The sequence below is a fragment of the Prenolepis imparis genome, unplaced genomic scaffold, assembly GCF_030444845.1.
Source record: "Prenolepis imparis isolate NDT839.2.m4 unplaced genomic scaffold, iyPreImpa1.0 SCAF_2, whole genome shotgun sequence".
Classification (NCBI taxonomy): domain Eukaryota; kingdom Metazoa; phylum Arthropoda; class Insecta; order Hymenoptera; family Formicidae; genus Prenolepis; species Prenolepis imparis.
The window spans coordinates 15,201,355-15,220,428 of NW_028141160.1; the positions used below are offsets into that span (position 1 = coordinate 15,201,355).

The window sequence follows — 19,074 nt, forward strand, 5'->3', positions numbered from 1 at the left end:
TACATACATGTATATAAATACAATTATATTCGAAAAATGTAAATACTAAATATACAATTAATGGTTTGATATAATATCTGTATTCGCATGTAATTTAACAATTTATTATATATAGATACAAAAGAACTTAATATTTTAGAAATATATAATTATTTCTCTTTTATTGTTTCAAGAAGAGATTTTATATGTTTTCTAAATATTTTATCAAGTTATTCGAGATGTCTAATATGCAAGAAAATAATTTGCTTAAAACATCTCAAATGAAACAGAAACGAATATTTTCTTATACTTTATTCATTTTATATTTTATATTTTTAGAGTTTATTTTTAGTATCTTGATATGCCTGTTTTGTAGAAGCAGGCATTGAGAATTCCACATAATTATCTTTACCATGTTCATCGGTAAAAATGATTTTAACTTGTGTATTCCAAAATTCTGCTCTATTTTTTGTCGATGTCATTTCCCGATATTCATCTATGGTAATATCTGATTTATCAATTATCTGTTTATCCAATAAGCTAACTTCCTTTGGATACATTGTATCCCCAGGCATAATTTGCACGAAACCATCTTTTAGTTGTGTAAACACCTATATATATATATATACATATATAAATATATATAAATATATATATTTATTACGCGATACAATAAAATGCAATATATTGCAACAGATTTTTGTAATTATTTGTTTCATGATTCATATCAATAAGAATTTAGTTTACATACCGGTAAATACAACTGTAGCGCTTCTTCTGTATTGCGTTCCACAGCAAAATCTAGTAGTTTATCTAAATTTTTGAACTTAGTTAATCTTGAAACTTCATATTGTTGTGGCTCTGGAATTGTAATATCCATTGAGAAAATACTTTCCAGTGGTTCCCACTAAAATTTGTTTCTAATCATTAGTTTTTGTAAGAGATATATATATTTCATTGAAAATTATATATTTTATTTACTATCAAATATCTCACTTTCAGATCCTCCATTTCAGTCGCATCATATTCAGCGTAAGGCATGAATGGTATGCAGGCTAAATAGAATACAGTATTGAAACGTTTAGGCATAAAGGTAGGTGTTAACCAATTTCTCCATTCGTGCAGTGCCCACAAATCTGGATAGCAATCCAACTTGTCGCAGAGAGTAAGGAATTCTGTAGCGTCATTGTGCACCTTGCTCTGCCACATTTGCAACTCATTTTTCGGAACTAAAAATTATACAAAATTTATAGACAAATATTATATACGTATACACCGCAAATTGATTCATTTTATACATTTAATTTCTTACTCAACACATGTTTAGCCCAATTAGTAGATGTATGGTCGTCTTTATGTTTGCATATCAATATTCCCGACTCCTCGAAGGTCTCGCGAATCGCTGTGATACGTAGCGAGATCTCTCTCGGAAGTTCATTTTGTCTTGATCGATAAATCTCTGGTCGCACCGCAATTTTTGGGATCAGAGATGCGAATCTGTCATTGCTTACACCGGCGGCGAAGATTTCCCGCCATTTCAGGTTAGAATCAGCTGAATCCACAGTACCGCCCGGAAAGACGTACATCCCCGGCATAAAACTTGATTTTTGATGTCGTTTCAACCATAGCAAATTGTAATTGTGCTGAAAATATAATCCGTATGTATATTTAAATACATATATGTCATCATTAGATTCATTAGTATTGACAGTATTTTAAATCGACAATATAAAAGGTTATGCGCGAATAAAAATTATATTTAATGGTAAAAATACTTCAATTATTATATTATTCTCTACTCTGGATCTTTCTCATTCCGTCATCGCCGTCATCGTAAAATAGAATAAGAAAAATGTAAATGGAAATTTTGCCTCTCGGATGGAATTTTATATACACGTTCATTTTATACACTTACAATTGCAGGCGATATTGTGGGATTATATTTTTGCACATGACGTGCTGCTAATATCAAACTTGCCGATTCCTGCCAAGATTTCATCTTCACAATTTTTTCATACGTGATGTAAAACTATGCCCTGCGTATACGAATTTTTACTGCTTGCTGTAAGTAGTGAAAATAAGGTTATCTATTATCATAAATCTTCAACTATTGAAATCAACACTTATCTACCATTGATATTATAATATACCAAGACACGTAACGTTGTAACTGACGTTGCATAGTTGAAGATAAGTTATTTAACATATATCTTTTTATTTACATTTTGCAATACAATTCCAAGAGTTAAATACTGTCGAATTCCTTCAAAGATCTTTGAGTATAGACAATTTGTGCGAACGGTGTCCCGCGTAATTACGTGCTGCCTTTCGATTTATCGTCCGTCTTCCCTGTAGCCGCGATCATTAATTCGTACAACTGACACACTTGCTCGTCCCGCAGCATCTCGAGATCCTCCTCCTTCAAACATCTGCCCAACGGCTGTCCCGTGTAAGGACCCCTTAAGCCCAGCTGTTCAGCCAGAGAGACCGCGTAATCCTATACGAGAGGAATATTAATTATATTACGTCAATCACTCGAGTCCTCGTTAACAATTCTCGTCCGCTCCAACAACGTAAACATAACCTTGCATAATCTCGCTCGTTTTAATAATAACGCGATCTATACTCACGGTCCATTCGTGGAGAAAGATAATCGCCTCGCTCTCCGCGCAGCTCTTATGCCTCTTGAACTCGTCGCGGACATAATTATTGCCCAGAGGTTGAATCTTGCCCGGTAAACCTCGATGTAACCTCAAAATTGTTTTGTACAATATTCTGACACGCTGCACGTGTGTACGAGAGGCCATCTCTCGGCGCTTCGATTTCGATAGCCGGACTATCGATATATTGGCAGTACCGAAAAATTCAGTCATACGTCATACTGCACGTAACTTCATTCATTTGCCTCGCGGCACCAAAAGAGAAGTGTTGAAATACGTTGCGTTGCTCGTACACATTTCGACATTGTGCAGATTATTCGTCCATTAATTCGGTAATTTTAACCCTATTATTAATTGTTCAGTTTAATTATTCGGAATTTATTGGTATATTTCTCCGACATTTCATATTATATGTATATCTCGTATTATATATATTAATTTTTCGATGTGAATAATTTGGCGCCCTTTCCGAGAAAACTTTGGCGTGAATTGATAGACAATTTTCATATAATTTCTAAATTAGGATTCAGAATGTAAAATTAATTTTCAAAATCAAGCTTGAAAATTAAAAGTTAGCTACAAATCGAATTGAAATCCTTGTACGATGTAAATAATATATATTAATACGAGATGTAATGTATTAACCCTAACCTATTAACAAATTATAACCACAATATATATATAGAAGCACTCCGAAAATTCATAATTATTCATAATAATTTAAATTGGATTGTAAGCATAAAAAGTGGAGTCTGAATTCATTATCATTGATAAAGATTTTGTATATATGTTTTCATCAATATTGCTTAACAGGCGTAAAAAATATTAAAATATACATCTATATAAAATATTAAAATATATACCTATATATATAATAAATAAATATATCTTTTTTTTTCATATTTTTATTTTAATTAGATAGATATTTATAATTTATATAGCAATTTTTAATTAACTTATTTTTATATAAAAAAAATATGATTCGAGAAGAAAACAGATAAAGTCTTTCTTATTTAAAAATATCTATAAATTCTTACATAACTACAGGTTCATACAGATTCTTAATAAGTAGATTTAAGTACTTAAAAACAATTATACGATGAAAATTATATATAAATATATTGTTGCACAATTAATATCCATCTTAATTTATATACAAATTAGGTAATTCCAAATCATTTCTGCGTTTAATTAGAATGTCACTGACATTTAATTGATATAATTGCTAATGATATATATATATATATATTTTTGCGTTCTTACTTAAACTAATTATCTTCTGGAGACCTGGAATCTTGAATTTCCTGTAAATTAAATTATATTAAATTCTTGCTCACATATAAAATACTATAAGATAAAAAATACTTTGTAAGGCAATTATATTATTTAATTAATTTGATCAAACCTATAAAAAAATTAAAACATAATTATTGGCATTATAATGACCTTTTCAAATCTTTATGATTTTGTAATAATTTTCAATTATGAATGCAAATTTGATTTGCAACAAAATTCTTTGATAAGAAACTTTGATAAGAAACTTTGATAAGAAAGCGGATGACAGAACGAGAATTACACAGTGACATGAAACTTTTGAGATAACTCCAGTTTCTTACCCGGTTTCTTCGTTCTCCATACTTTGACCAGAACGTGACTTTACACATCGACTTTTGTCCAGTTTGCTTGTTGAAAACCGAACATGTTGAGAACGGTGGTGAATATAAATGTAGAGAAACCGCAGGATTTATTGCGCTTGGGTTTTCGACACGATGTAAACCTAATGAATCTGAACGGAAATATAAGAAATTATTATAAAATATATACCAAATATTATTATCTACATGTGTTTATATATAATTTTATTCATAAATCAATTTGTAGTTTTAAAAATTTGTTTTGCATGTGCAAAAATGATTTATATACTTGCTATCTATGCAATGAGAGATAAATTTTATACAAAAAATTATTAAGTTTCAAGCAAGCTGCTTATTCATTATGTATTAAATATATATAAAATTTATTATTTATAACTTGATTTAAAAAAAAATGATACCATTGATGTAACAGATCTCGTTTGTATCAAGTGTATTCCTCTCGAGTTCTTTGAGCTCTTCTCCATTCTCTATTATCACACCTTTCTTTTCAGACTTCGTAGGCCATGCGTATCTGGTCTAGTATTTTAATATCTCGATTTTATATTGCGTTATATATGTACTTTATTATTATAAATACTCTTGAATAGTTGCAAGAAACAAACACTATCAAATACAGTCATTTTTATACCTCACATAATTTTCCTTGCAGGACTTTCATCACGCAGTGTGCGTTGGCGTGATCGTGTATGGCTGATCCATGACCTTCTCCCCAACACAACACCATAAGATTGAACCTTCCGTTTCCTTCGTCAACTAGATTTCTTGTGTATCTGTCAACAGAGCATCGTTATACCTGGTATGTTGCTTCTCATTAATTTTTTTGTAATGTATTTGATCAGTTACAATTTTTATTTCTACATTTTTATTGGATTCTATTATCGTTGATCAATCTTTTGAAAATCAGGGAGATTTTGATGCATATATTTTAAATGCACATGTATCTATATTTAAACAATTTTTACGTATACAAATTTTACATATGCATAAAATATACACGGATGCTCGACTTGGCAGCAAGTCTAGTATATATCATTGATCTATCTTAATTACTGATGTTATCTGCGTAATTAGATTGTTAATTAAGGATCTGATAGGATTTAATAGCAGCACATATTGTGAATTCTCTTGCATCACGTTGATATCAGAAATTAGTTGCAACTTGCAATCAAAAACTAATTTAGTTAATTAGTCATGATAAATTCCAACAAAATCACTTGGAATTAATTACATTTATTATTCAACAAAGTTTAAACAAAAGAAACGACTTTATATTACATTAAGTATATTAATTAACTTAATGTAACTATTAAGTTAAGGATCATCAAACTTCGAAAAATATTGGCTACAGTTTAAATCATACTGCTATTAAAACACAAAGAACTTACACAAGTTTTTAATGGTTTTTAACGACTTATACAAATTTTGAAATATAAAGTTACGAAAGTTTAGGTTGTAATATAATTGAGATTTTCTGATTTCTCTGGGGAATAAAATTGAATAAAATTAATTTATTAAAATAAGCAAAACTTATTTTTTCGAAAAAAGTAATTATATAAATTTAAATTATTCTATATATCATATATCTGTATGATGCAGCGACATTAAATAATCAATTATTTATAATATGTATTTTGATAACGGGTTTCATCCCCGAAGAAAGAATTATTTACGGAGCATTAATATAAATCGAGTGTCATATATGATTTATGAATCAGTGATCTGCAAGTTTCGTGCAACAGAGCGAATATAATCCGGAATTTCGATGCTTCGTAGCATATTTCGTTCGTTTTTTTTTTCACGAATATTATACTATATCGATACCAAAAATCGTCCTGCATAAAATACGAACATGGAGAAAAGGAACATATGCACGAAAAGTATATAATCGATTATGCACCGGTCAATCGCGTTTAGATATCTCTATATACATATGTATATATCACTACTTTACTTCCATATTAAAATCTCTTTAAATAGTAAAACTTGAAAAAATTTTTTTATGAAAAATAAATGAATAAGTTTTTAAAATAAGTTATTCTTTTCTATATAATTTTATAATTATTTTCATAATTTGTTTTAATTATTTATAAAACACTTTTATACATAAACTATCAGAATATTTTCAAATGTCATCATTTAAAAATAGCAAGATAACGAATTTAAACAATAATATCCTAGATAAATTATTGGAAAAAATCTAGAGCGCGTGCTAGAAAAAGATTATTAGGTCGTATTGTTTTATCTCGCGGAAATAAAATAAAAATTTAGATTGGAAGTAAATAATGTCTTATTTTTTATTTTTATAAGAATACATTTCTTTATACTACTTTAAGTGCAATTAATTCTTCAATATATTTTAATATTTACTATTAATGGAAAGTTTCCATAATTCACACAAATTGTGTACATTCATTCATTTTAGATCTTTATGAAAAGCGTTGAACTGTGTTTTCGTACGATGGCTATTATGTCGAGAGTGATTCATCTTTCTCTATGAGAGGCCTTTTGTTAGAATAATCTCGGTAGAAGAAATATTTGCCGAGTTTTGTGTGCCGCTCGGTTTATGTTCTACTTTGTGTTGACAGCAAAACCGGTAAACGTGCGCCAGAGTTTCCGTACTTTCCCGAGTCACGTGGATCTCGGTTACTGCACACTGTAATTCCACCTGTGTCCAAGGTGCTCGTTATCTCGCGAACTCGTAAACTCATTTTCGTTCCCATTTGCGGTTGCTCGCCTAATCAAGAGCTATCAAGAGTATCGATATAGCAAAACATTGCCGATAATTAAAACGATGCATTAACATATTTATCATCTTTTTCTCTGTTTATATACATTACTTTATTTTGCATATATGTACATATAATACATATAATGACAAAATAATTAATCTGTGTGTATTAATTTAAATATTAAATAATAATTAAAAGAGAGAGAGAGAGAGTTCTACTGAGAGAGAGTTCTTGTTAACGGAAATATTTTTCGAACGTCTGATAACATGTATTAATAATATTCGTTTCAGAACATATACTTTATATATAAAAATATGCGAGTTACATCGCACAGTTTGTTGGACTGTATGAAATATTCGTGATGGTAACTAACAATTCTAGAACGTCCTCTTGCGTTTATCACACGAATAAAGATATATCCAAATTGTGTGCTGCAATAAATAAGCTAATCTTGTTACTAAAGTTATATAAATGCATGATCATAAATAACAAATTCATTAATTTATAACTGGGAAATTTTCCTTTGGTTCGTGATTTATCTGCATATACTTTTAACTCTACAAAGTCATCAATGATGTTGTTAATAAGTTAATTACAAATTATTTGGTTATATGAACACCTAACGAATTATTTTATTTATCTTGAAAATTTTCCGTTTCCTCGGATATTTTCTGACATATTATTCACATTCAGCATTTCTTTGTACAAACAAGATAGTTTATGCTTAAGATTAGATATTCTCTCCTGAGAATTGTTTATATTCTACTGCGTATATTACATTATCTATTATTTATGTTGATCATCGGGATTTACGTTGAAGATCGGGAAGAAATTCCAGTGATAATCCAGTTTCATCAGGTTGTCTAACGTATTTTTTTTCGTCTGATAATCATTAATTGACTTATCCCATTTCTATCACGAGCGTTAGTGATAGCACGGGTCACGTCAGAATAAAATTACTGAATTCTTTTCACGTTTTCCGTAAAGCATCAGAGAACGAGTAAAGACGTGCGGACGCGAGAACGCGCGAGCGATGATAACCCATCCTGAACTTCGTGTTAATTTCATTTCACAATTCTGCATGCATAGCGCGTTGTATGCGTACTATTTACACATTTCAAATATGGGGATTGGCGAAAATATTTTATTCTTGTTAATTATGGCTCAACGACCAACGACCGTTTGTCACTGACGCATTTCTTCGGAATGTCCCTGATTTATCATTACCGTTACGCGTGGATTTTGTTTACAATAGTACCGTAATTGCCAATGTGTAATTACTCTATGACTACTCGAGAAACATATTCCTCTATATATACATGCTTCATATGTATAGTAATTTTATCGCAGATTATCGAAAGATATGTAATATCTGATAAGACTTTATGAAACACAATTTCGAAAATTTTATTCTTGGATATATATATATATACACATATCACAAATATTTTACATCTTACAACAATATCACTATTATGATTACAGAAAATTTCAGTATTATATGGTGTCTTAACTTTGATTATTTTAAACAATAGATACTTTAAATTATTAATATATAGTGAAGAGAATATAGTTGAAAAAAATCTATTTACACGGTAAGAACAGTATACGATTGCATAAATCACACATTAAAAATTTACAAAATCAATCAAAAGGTTTTTTGCGCACAATTATAATCGCAATAAAGTTTCAACTTTTTTCTTCGTACTCTCTATTGCGATTAATTGTACACAAAAAATTTTTAATTAATTTTGTACATTTTTAATGTGTGATTTATGCAATCGTATGTTGTTTCTACTGTACAGATTTTTTTTAACTGTATTCTCTCCTCTATATACTAATAATTTATAATAGATCATTAACTGTTAAATTAAAAATAATCAAAGTTAAGACAGCATATAACATTGAGAGAGATCTTCTGTAATCATCAGTAATATTATTGTAGGATATAAAATATTTGTGATAGAAACAAATGATTAATATATGTATTAATGAGAACTACACATAAGATATATTTTGTTAAATATTAAGTAACTTTTGCAAATAAGTCAATAAGTGCCACGATACCTATATCTGTCGAACTTGGCAAACTTCTTCCACTCCGCAGGATTGCTCTTGTAGCTCGTCATCAAGTCCTGAACGTGATCGATATTTACGTGATCCGTTTGAAAAATCTCGTGTAATGCATCTATAAGTTTCCGGAGGGTGGAAACTTCTTCTCGTCCAAGTTTCTCCCTGTTCTCAATGAGACACGATGATTTTCCGCGTGGTACGTTGTACAATCGATCTTCCTCGTTACAAATCTCCATTTTTCAACTACAACGTATCAACACTTGGACAGTTCTATTCAACTAGCAAAAGTTTCTTTTAGTTTATATGAGCACGAGATACAAATTGCACTGGGGAATATTTAGTACCGAGAACGTTAAAATGTGCCTCGGCTCGTCCTGTCTGACATGGAGAATGCAGACTCGAAAGCGAAGGGAGGAAAGAGATTTATGTTGAGTCTGTGTACGCCGAGCACTAACTGCGAGATATCTCGTACTAATTCTCGTATCCAACTACCTCACTGTCTTCACTCGCTTATAGCCGGTATGGGCCTAGTACAACGCGAGTATCTTATATGCAGTGTAAAAGTCCCCTACTCCAATCAAAGTGGCATTATCATTTTGTGTACTTTCCGCTTTGTGACGTATTTTTCTCAAATCAAAATTTGTCGAGAAAAAACTTGCAATCAGATTTATTTCAAGTTATCATTATTATTGTTTTTGTATTACGAGATCTCTGATTTTCAACGTTAATTTCTGGTTAATGACGAATATATGTATATAAGAATAATTTCTGTATTTAATCGGACTTTGTCTGTTTAATATTTTTTACAGATTTACAAATTTTGCAATTAATAAAACATTATTTGTAATTTATAATATTAAAAGATATTATATTTTACAAATAGCATATTTTCAAAGTCAAGAATTAAAGCTCTATTTACGCAAATTGTATTTTTTATATTGATTATGTATGTGATAATATTATAAATTTTATATTAAGAAATATTATATTAATAAAGATTATAATTTTATTATTAATTAAAATTCTTAATTATTTATAAGATGATTAATATCTTGATGAGATAAATATATTATACATACATATCGAATACTTCAGGTAATTTATTATTAAGATAACATTAACATTTATTTCACTTTCCAATTTTGTGGTTACACGTGTTTTCCGACATATAAAGCGTACATAAGTTTACATGATACATGTGTCTGAGACTTCTTATCTTTTGACCCGAACAAATGTTAAACATTTGCATCATGTCGGAATATTATGAAATTTAAAGTTTAAGAAAACATTTCAATCAATTTGGTAACATTAATACGCATCGCACATAATATATGATTATCAACATTAAGATGATATTCTATATTTTGAATTATAAGAGAGAATAATTTTTAATGCACATATTTATTTTATTATTGTTATTTAAAGAATTTAGAAAAAATTTAAAAAATACGTTGTATTTGAAGGAGAGTCTTAATATTCATAACATGTTTTATTAATTGCAAAATCGAGTACGTACATAAATTATTGGAAAATAAAATAAAAGTATAGAATTAAAATAATTCAAAAGATATAATTCAATATAATTTGTTAATATTATCGAATTGTATATATAAAAACATTTTTATCTTCTTTCGGTTTTAAATTATATTAAAAAATTCTGAATTTATATTATATCGTAACTATGTACTGTAACATCACATGTAATATTTATTTAACTGATCATTAATTGTCAATCACTATTAACTTATCATTGATCTTTCCGTATTTGCTTCTCAAATTGGTGAGCTCATTTTATCTTTACTTTTGTTCGGAAGGATTTGGATGAATCACTGCATTTGCACGGCCTCGGTTACCGGGCTACCTGCTGTAATGCAGCTGCAGCAAAGAATGCAATAAAAAACTAACAACGGAAAGTATGAGAGTTTCGTGCTCATTGATGAACGTGCGGTCAATATTCGAACTCGATTATTTGCAATCTCTTAAACAATATTGATTGCTTCACAGATTAAACTCTGTGATGACATTATACATATGAAAAAAGTATATAATTAAAATCTATATCATCCATATATAGTTTAATTTACTCACGTGCAAGGCAAACTTTTGCAATAATAACATTTTGCCAGTGGTCTCTTGTATAGTTTGTTATTTCTGCATTTGCATGGCGACAATTTACAAACGCAATCAATACGTCGAACTAAAATCGATTTTTTAATAGTGTTTTTATGCTCGTTTTCGGGACTCAACCGACAATTATTCGACGACTTTCTCCTAGGCGACTTTTCTGTTTTAGGATATCTAATCAATGACATAAAAATAATTTCGTAAAATTTCAACATCCTGAATACTTTACATTCTTGAATATTTTCCAATAGTCACATACTTAACATTAGCTTTCCTTTTTTCTTCTTCTTTATCTTGATCAATTTGCGATCCGCAGCAGCACGGATTTCTCCAGCATCGTGAGCAGCATACGGACTCGCTCATCTTTTGCTGCAGTTCGTTCATCACATCCGAAAAGATATTCAACCTTTGATAAGGTAGCTCTTCGCGCCGTTGTCGTTTCGGTTTCTCGTAGCAGTAACATTCTTCGATAGAATCTGACCGAAAATCCTCGAGATTTCTCGCAAAATATCGCCTGATTTCTCTCTTCGGTTTCCAACTAGTGACTCGAATTGTTCGATCCTCATCCGGCTTTCTAGCAATTTGTTCACGGTTATTACTGTGATCTTCATCATTTTGGTAGTCACAAACATCTAATGGGAACCCGCAGCATGAACATTTTTTGATCGGTGCTCTGCACGTGCATTTATCTTGACGATTATCACAGTATAGACAAATCATTGCCTTCTTGCAATCGCAGTTTGTTTCAATTATGTGGCAATCTACCGGAGCGAATGTAACACAACAACATCGATCTCTTGATCTGTAGCAGTTGATGCAATTCACTGGTGATCTACATCTGAATATTTCGAGAAATCATGAGAAAATGACGTTTGAAAAAATATAAATTTGTATATACATATATATATATATTAGATGATTTTTAAATTATCAATTAAAATATCTTTTTAAATTTCTAATTATATATTTCGATATTTATATATATCTCTAATTTTTCAATATTGTAAAAATATCTTATTATATTACCTGCACTTATTAATTATCCTTGAACAATTGTTGCACATTGTGCACAATCTACATTCTTCGTGAAGCTCGCAATGGGTCGCAATCTTTTTACATTCTTCCTTTGTTCTGCAACAATTCGTGCATTTTTCCTTCATTCCGCAGTAATTTATGCAGTAATGCGAACTCATATTCGAAGGTGATATACTACGAAATCTAGGTTTATCAGTCTTCAAGCAACTCTTCAGGTATTGTGTTGGTGCGCAAGCACATTGAGCTGTCGATAAACGACAATATCCGCAGTAATTTTTTCTCTGTTCAAATTCATCGTCCTTGCAAGGATTATCTTCGAGAGGGTTATTGCATTTTGCGTATTTGGCAATCAAACATGGACAATTTTTCAGATCTTCAGAAATTAATCCGCGTTTGCAAGAGATAAACTCTAATGATTCTTCTTCTGGTTTCTTTTGCGGGCAAAGTACATCGATCGTTGCGGATTTGATATGCAATGAAGGATTTTTAGGATCAGAAGGTAGAACGCATTTACAAGGGATGACTTTTTGTGGCTCTTCTTTTAGTTTTTTGTGCGAACAGATCACATAAATTTTGTCTTTCTCATCGATATCTTTTAAAACTTTATTTTCATCAGTAACATCTTTTGAAATGACTGCAACATCTTTCGGAATGTCTTTAATAACACTCGTTTCAACTTTGGCAACGCTTACTTCAGGCGCGATGAATTCTTCCGCTTTTATTTCTTTCTCGATTTCTTTCGTAGGAATAGGTTCTTGCGGAACCACTTCCTCTGGGATTTCTTCCCGATCGACATGTCCATTTTTAATAACATCAACAGGAGTAAATTCTTCTTTAAGCTCTTGAGATTTAGGATCAACTTTCGTTAGTGGAAGATGTGATCTTTTCGCTGCTATAATACGCAGTAATTTAGGTGTTGTCTGCATCGTGCTGCTTGTGAGCGGATATCTCACTGGCATTGTCATTTTTTCACCAATTTTTTGCGAATCTATTGCATTACTAATTTTATCTTTATCTTTAAAATCATTTTTCGGTTTTCTAATGTCTTTTAAGTCATCTGTAATTATTTTATGTGGTTTATCTTTTCTTGTTTCTGTTCTTTCTTTCAATTTCATTCTACCAAGTTTAATCACATCGGTCAGTTTTTTAACTGTTCGATTTAAAAATAAATCTCTCAGTTTTTCTTCTGTCGTTCTTCTTTCTTTTGGGATATCTTGGCTCTCTCCCTCTTCCTTCAGTTCTTCTTGTATTTTTTCCTCAGATTGATTAACTTTATCTGATGTTAAATTTCGTGCCACAGCATTCTTGCCCAAATGCTGAAAATGATTTCTCATTGATTGATTATTGATTTTTCGTTTATTGACAAGAGTCTTCCATGTTTCTTTTTCATTAGCATTTGAAATATAATTTGAACGATTATAAAATTGCGTGCGCGGTAATGTTGCAGGATAAATAATTTTAGACGAAGGTTTAGAGAAAGGATCTTTAATCGGTCCCACGGGAGCGGTTGAAATTATCGACAGATTATTCGAAACAGTTTCTTTTATCTGTTTATCTTGCGTTATATTGTTCGTAGACTTTTGTTCCGTAAAATTATTAAGCGCAACGTTATTGTCTAGTTGTACTACTCTTTCATTTTCAGTATTCTTTTTCTGAATATTTAAGTTCGAGCTATTTATATTTTCTTTTACAAGGTTATCTTTTGCATCGTTTAATACTTTCTTATCATTGTCCTGGTTAACAAAGTTCGAGTCAGAAACCTTCTTACAAATTGTTTCCTTTGGGGCTTCTTCGACGTCAGACGGAAGCGCCTTGCAAACTATTACTTCTTCCAGAGGCCCTTTCGGTTCGCCAAACATCCTCCTGCAAACTGTGATATCTTCCGGAGACTCTTCAGTAACGAACTCCTTACAAACTCTCGTTACTTTTGGAAGTTCTTTGGAATTTCCAAACGTTGTTTCGCACACAGTAGCGCCTTTTAGACATTTTACGGAATTCTCGAACGTATTTTTACACGTTTGCATCTTCTCGAAACGTTCTCTAGCAACGCTAAATGATACAGTTTCGCATACAGTCGCATCTTTATCTACTAATTTACTAGAAGATGTTTGACAAATGGACATTTTTACATTATTGTTACATTTGTCTTTCGGACATTCCACCGAATTCTCAAACATACTCTCGCACGTTTGTGTTTGCTCGACGCGTTCTCCGACAGTGTTAAACGATATTTCGCATACAGTTGCAGCCTCGGCTAATTTGCTAGAAGGTATTCGGCAAACGGATACTTTTTCTAAACATTTTGTATTATTGCATACATTTTCAGGAAACTTTCCCTCGACTTTATCGTTTGCGAAGCAATTTTCCTCCTCCTCCACAATACAACTACAGGTGGATCGTTGTCGAGCAACGTATTCCCTTTGGCAACTTTCGGAAGGTTGTTGCAATAATTTATATTCTATCTGTTTCTTCCCAACATTATTACGATCTAGTACAGAATTCTGGAATTTTTTATTTCGATATTTATAGCCGTCTGCGTTACGTTCTTTACATACTTTGCCATATGTAGCGCAATCTGTGTAAATCGATTTCGGTAACCATCTATTGCCATCAACCGCATGACACACCGTATATCCATTATTATTTTCGCAAAAGTTATTTCGAGTATCACTTTTACGATAATTCCTCTGTTCTACCTGATCAATTCCGTTTGATAAGGAGATGTCACTATCGTCCAACATAGCTCTCGCTTCTGAAGGATAAATAGTGGTCCACGATTGTAAACGTTTAAAATTGTCGCACACGCTAAAATCTGAACATGGAACTGCAGAATCCGACAAATCCTGCCCAAGATCTATACTGCTCGTATCCTTACAACAGCAACCGTCCCTAGTCGATGAGATCGTGTCCTTGCGTTCGATGTCATCGTCGCTGACATTTATCTGCTCCTTGCTGGACTCGCTTAATTCTTTCGCGGAGGTTCTGCACAATGTTGTGTTATCGCAAACGATATTATCGTTACTGCTTTTTTTGTGAATAGAATTAGTCGACTGTTGCATTTGTAGCTTATTCCGTTTTTGTTGTATGCTGTTTATTAATTTGCACGATGATATGCTGGCACATCTCGAATTTAATTGTTCGGTAGTTGTATCGGAACTTGTAGTAGTTGTATCTGGGCTTAATCGAAACTTCGATTTTTTCTTGCTTTTTTCCTATATGTTTAAGTATGTAGTAAAATAATTGTAATATAATCATAAGACTCAATTAACTTTAATATTAGATAGTTTTATTTTCTATGTCTTTATATATTAAGTCTATTGTATATTATATTAGTTTATTTAATAAGCAATTTAAAACTTTTTTTTAGTATTAATAAGAGAAATGAACATGATATTTCTGTTTTTATATAATGGATCTTCATATAATGTATTTTATATTTTTTTAATTGTTATATTTGATATAAAAAAAAAGATTATTCAATGAATTTACCTGAGCACTGTCTTTAGCTTCCGAGCAAATATAAATATTGACATTTCCGGTCATTTTTCGATTGTCGGTATTTGCGTTATTCGTTGATTTTTTATTTTTCTTGTCGTTGTTAACTTTATTTTTCACAGGCAATAGTATTGTATCCTCATGTGTTTTGGTGTATGGAAACGAGTTGTCACGCATAGATAGATAATTATACTGACGTGAAGCATGACGTGTTATTTGTCGATTGCTACAAACATTGGGCAATTTGTAACGATGTTCTTCCATTACATGAGGCTTTTGACACGCGTAGGATTTTTGTTTAGACTCCTTTGAACATGGTAACATTGGCGTTTTCTCTTCCTATTTTAAAGAAATTTATTTTTAGCAACCTCGTCTTGATTAATCAATTATATTTTCATGACAAAGTATAAATTTGAAAAAAATAAAGAAGACATCTGTTTCGATATTATTATTTGATATTATTATTGAATCAATATCTTTATTTTTATTTTTATTTTTATAAAAAATATAAAACATCTAAGGAGAAAGAGTATGAAAAATTTTTTAAGTGGATACTTGCATCCTAGATACCATTGAGCATTGTTTCACGATAGTTTGTACAGCGTCTTTAATAGAATTGTTGATCTCTTTAATAGAATTGTTTATTTCTTTGTTAATTATCTCACTCAGCTGTGTTGAATTAATCCTCCCATCGCGGACGAGCAATTTCTTTTTCGCTAATACATTCGCACAAGTCTCTCTATTGATTTTCTCTTCTTCGCATGTTCTCAAAGTGCGCATGCAATTCGCTTCCGGCGCCTTCTTATCATTTTTATAACTCTCATTTTCTAACTCTTGTGCTTTCATGATATCTTCTTTCTTCTCTTCAATTACGTCAAAAATCGATGCTTTCAAAGTTTCCTCTTATCCTCTTCCAATTTTGTTATTAATTTCAGCTAATCAATGAAGACCAACGCATTGATCTCTCTCTTCTACGGAAAGCTTATAATCTTTTACATCGCAAAAAAGATAAATTACAGTTGTATTACACAAAAGTGTATCTTATATAGAAAATATTGTATTCTATCTCTTAAATTCTTTGTCGTTTGAGAATATATTACTTTTCTCGTTTTGGCTTTAATCATCTCTGGCCGAACAAATTTCTTAATCCTATTGCCGGTTTTCATGATTCTCGTCAGCTTTACTATTATATAAAATGCACTATTCTTTCTCTCTTCGCTATTTTTCTGTCATTAATTTTTAAAAATACACGCTAACATTCTTTGTCTCTCACTCATTATTCATACTTGAAAATTTGAACTACTTGGTTAAGTGTCACATCATACTGACACTAAGTGACGGCACCTTTTAATGACAGAAAAAAATAGAATATCAAAAATTAAATTACATGTCTTTCATTTTTATAACATGTCAGACAATAAGAAAATGAGTATTTAAACCGAGTTATTTAATTCCCTATATGAATTTTTTACTACTAGAATTTTGTAATTTAATTATTTATGTATTCGTGTATTAAATAATATTATTATATGTTTACTACAGAATTTTGTAATTTAATTATATTTCATAAAAATAATATCTTGCATGTTGAACAAAATGAAAAAAGTATAAAAAATATTTTTACAAAATATTTTACAATAAGTATAACAGATATATGTATATATTATTTAAAACATATTATTTTAATTTTTATAACATATTATTATTTTAAAAATTAATTAGCAAATTAACGCTTTAATCAGCTGATTTCTGTCAAAAAATATTAATAAAATGAAAATTTGCTAATTAAGTATTCTAGCTTACATATTTATATTTATATTGTATATGTTATAATGTGAAATGATAAGATTATTCTAATAATATGTATGTATTTTATTTGTTACAGGTAGCATTGCGATATACAGTGCGATTCACGCGTCGTGTCGGAAGTGCCGTGTAAAATTTCGCGTGTCGGGAGTGCCGTGTAAAGTTTCGCGTGTCGGGAGTACCGTGTAAAGTGTCGGACAATCGTAATTATTCGTGTTTTCGCGAGTGTCGTGAGTGCTACGAAAGATCAATGACGTCAACCAAGAGAGGAGGAGGAGGAGAAGGAGGAGGCCCGAGGAGGCATCGGGCGACAGCGGAGCAACTGTAAGGTATGCAATATAAAAACATTTTTTCTAAACTATATTGTTTATGAGATATTCGATATACACATATGTATATACATAATTTGAATATTTTGTTTTCAGATCAATGTGTGCTGTGTACTACAACTCCGCTATTGTACTACGTATCGGTGAGTGAGAAATTGTTTATTTTTTATTTTATAACATTTCTATAGCAGTAATGAGGGTGTATAATATGTTGAAAATATTTAAATAATAATGTTTTAAATAATATGTTATAATATCTTATCCGCGATTAATATTTTTTGACAAAAATCAGCTGATAATTGTCAAAAATATTAGTCGAATTTAAAATATTATAACATCTCTCTTTCTAAAAAAGGCATGTAAAGTCGATTCTTGTAAGTATTGTTGCATCTTTTCCGCGATGCTGATTGACTGTTTCGATTCGCATTGTGTGTTATATTCGTAGCATCGAGAGGCTGTCATTGCGAGGATTAATAGTTTAACAGTTTGTTCAAAATAAAATAAAATAAAATAATATGTTTGAAATAATATGTTATAATACTTTATCCACGATTAATATTTTTTGACAGAAGTCAGCTGATAACTGTCAAACATATTAATCGACTTTAAAGTATTATAACATATTATTTAAAATTTAAAACATAATATATTATTTTATTTTATTTTATTTTATTTTGGACAAACTGTCAAATTGCTAATCTTCACAATGACAGCTTCTCGATGCTACGAATATAACGCACAACACGAATCTTGACGGCCAATGAGCATCGCGGAAAAGCGACAACAATAAATTTCGATATATGCGAGTATCAACTTTACATATCTTTTTTAGAAAAGGAGGATTTAAAAAAGAGATATTCAAAATCGATGTACTACTTATTGTTAGCTTATTGATTGCGTTTCCTTGATTTGTTACGTAATTATTTGTAATTTACGAGCGTTTTCACTAAATTCTACCTGAAAATATGGTCGCCTATTCGCTTTAAGGGCTGTGTCAGTAGATCAATTCTCATGTGGTAACCTTGACTTGTGAGTAAGCAAGTGATTGAATACGAATCAATTTGGTTGTAGTAATGTTCGGCATTACCGATAAGAAATCTGTTATTCTGTTTATTGTTAGACTGAAAGTCATTGTTTTAGGGCATTTGCTTATTTGCTATTGCTTAATTAAGCATGTGATTATTGTGCT

General features: G+C 30.7%; 4 protein-coding genes across 11 annotated transcripts in view; 1 reads left to right on the top strand and 3 right to left on the bottom strand.

Annotated features, from left to right (window-relative positions):
* Positions 1–88: 88 nt before the first annotated feature.
* Positions 89–3,070, bottom strand: LOC145948937 (acyl-coenzyme A diphosphatase NUDT19). 3 transcript variants are annotated; one of them, XM_083058533.1, is made up of 6 exons: positions 2,202–2,342; positions 1,895–2,041; positions 1,292–1,622; positions 976–1,208; positions 731–886; positions 89–590 (listed from the first exon to the last, which is right to left on the bottom strand). In XM_083058533.1, exons 2-6 carry the CDS (start codon positions 1,976–1,978, stop codon positions 315–317), a joined length of 1,080 nt encoding a protein of 359 aa, XP_082914659.1. In that variant the 5' UTR covers positions 1,979–2,041; positions 2,202–2,342; the 3' UTR covers positions 89–314. The 3 variants fall into 3 exon arrangements, 2 of the variants coding, with proteins under 2 accessions (XP_082914659.1, XP_082914660.1); XM_083058534.1 differs by having other exon boundaries at positions 2,130–2,278; XR_014427504.1 differs by lacking the exons at positions 89–590; positions 731–886; positions 976–1,208; positions 1,292–1,622 and adding an exon at positions 2,610–3,070 and having other exon boundaries at positions 1,902–2,041; positions 2,202–2,476.
* Positions 3,071–3,629: 559 nt separating this feature from the next.
* Positions 3,630–9,630, bottom strand: LOC145948967 (cysteine dioxygenase type 1). Of its 2 annotated transcripts, XM_083058604.1 has the most exons (6): positions 9,441–9,630; positions 9,091–9,374; positions 4,923–5,064; positions 4,693–4,810; positions 4,256–4,425; positions 3,630–3,943 (listed from the first exon to the last, which is right to left on the bottom strand). In XM_083058604.1, exons 2-6 carry the CDS (start codon positions 9,330–9,332, stop codon positions 3,908–3,910), a joined length of 708 nt encoding a protein of 235 aa, XP_082914730.1. In that variant the 5' UTR covers positions 9,333–9,374; positions 9,441–9,630; the 3' UTR covers positions 3,630–3,907. The 2 variants fall into 2 exon arrangements, with proteins under 2 accessions (XP_082914730.1, XP_082914729.1); XM_083058603.1 differs by having other exon boundaries at positions 9,091–9,630.
* Positions 4,969–19,074, top strand: part of Didum (dilute class unconventional myosin) — a 48,319-nt gene continuing 34,213 nt past the window's right edge. For all 5 annotated transcript variants that reach the window (XM_083058595.1, XM_083058598.1, XM_083058597.1 and 2 more), the window contains exons 1-3: positions 4,969–5,090; positions 17,636–17,885; positions 17,982–18,028. The gene's annotated coding sequence lies outside the window, so the exon portion shown is untranslated. The remainder of the gene's footprint in view (positions 5,091–17,635; positions 17,886–17,981; positions 18,029–19,074) is intronic.
* Positions 10,813–15,798, bottom strand: LOC145932917 (uncharacterized). The gene is made up of 4 exons (XM_083032143.1): positions 15,745–15,798; positions 12,247–15,467; positions 11,450–12,022; positions 10,813–11,394 (listed from the first exon to the last, which is right to left on the bottom strand). The coding sequence occupies exons 1-4, from the start codon at positions 15,796–15,798 to the stop codon at positions 11,181–11,183; spliced, it is 4,062 nt and encodes a 1,353-aa protein (XP_082888269.1). The 3' UTR covers positions 10,813–11,180.

Excerpts from the sequence above, each read along its gene's own strand:
- LOC145948967 (XM_083058604.1), bottom strand. The coding sequence starts at position 9,332 with ATGGAGATTTGTAACGAGGAAGATCGATTGTACAACGTACCACGCGGA. Across the intron at positions 5,065-9,090 it reads GCCAAGTTCGACAGATATAG|ATACACAAGAAATCTAGTTG; the intron begins GTATCGTGGCAC and ends CTCTGTTGACAG. Across the intron at positions 4,811-4,922 it reads TGCAAGGAAAATTATGTGAG|ACCAGATACGCATGGCCTAC; the intron begins GTATAAAAATGA and ends TTAAAATACTAG.
- LOC145932917 (XM_083032143.1), bottom strand. The coding sequence starts at position 15,798 with ATGACCGGAAATGTCAATATTTATATTTGCTCGGAAGCTAAAGACAGT. Across the intron at positions 15,468-15,744 it reads AAGCTAAAGACAGTGCTCAG|GAAAAAAGCAAGAAAAAATC; the intron begins GTAAATTCATTG and ends TTAAACATATAG. Across the intron at positions 12,023-12,246 it reads AGGATAATTAATAAGTGCAG|ATCAAGAGATCGATGTTGTT; the intron begins GTAATATAATAA and ends CAACTGCTACAG.
- LOC145948937 (XM_083058533.1), bottom strand. The coding sequence starts at position 1,978 with ATGAAATCTTGGCAGGAATCGGCAAGTTTGATATTAGCAGCACGTCAT. Across the intron at positions 1,209-1,291 it reads TTGGGCTAAACATGTGTTGA|TTCCGAAAAATGAGTTGCAA; the intron begins GTAAGAAATTAA and ends TATAATTTTTAG. Across the intron at positions 591-730 it reads CGCTACAGTTGTATTTACCG|GTGTTTACACAACTAAAAGA; the intron begins GTATGTAAACTA and ends ATATATATATAG.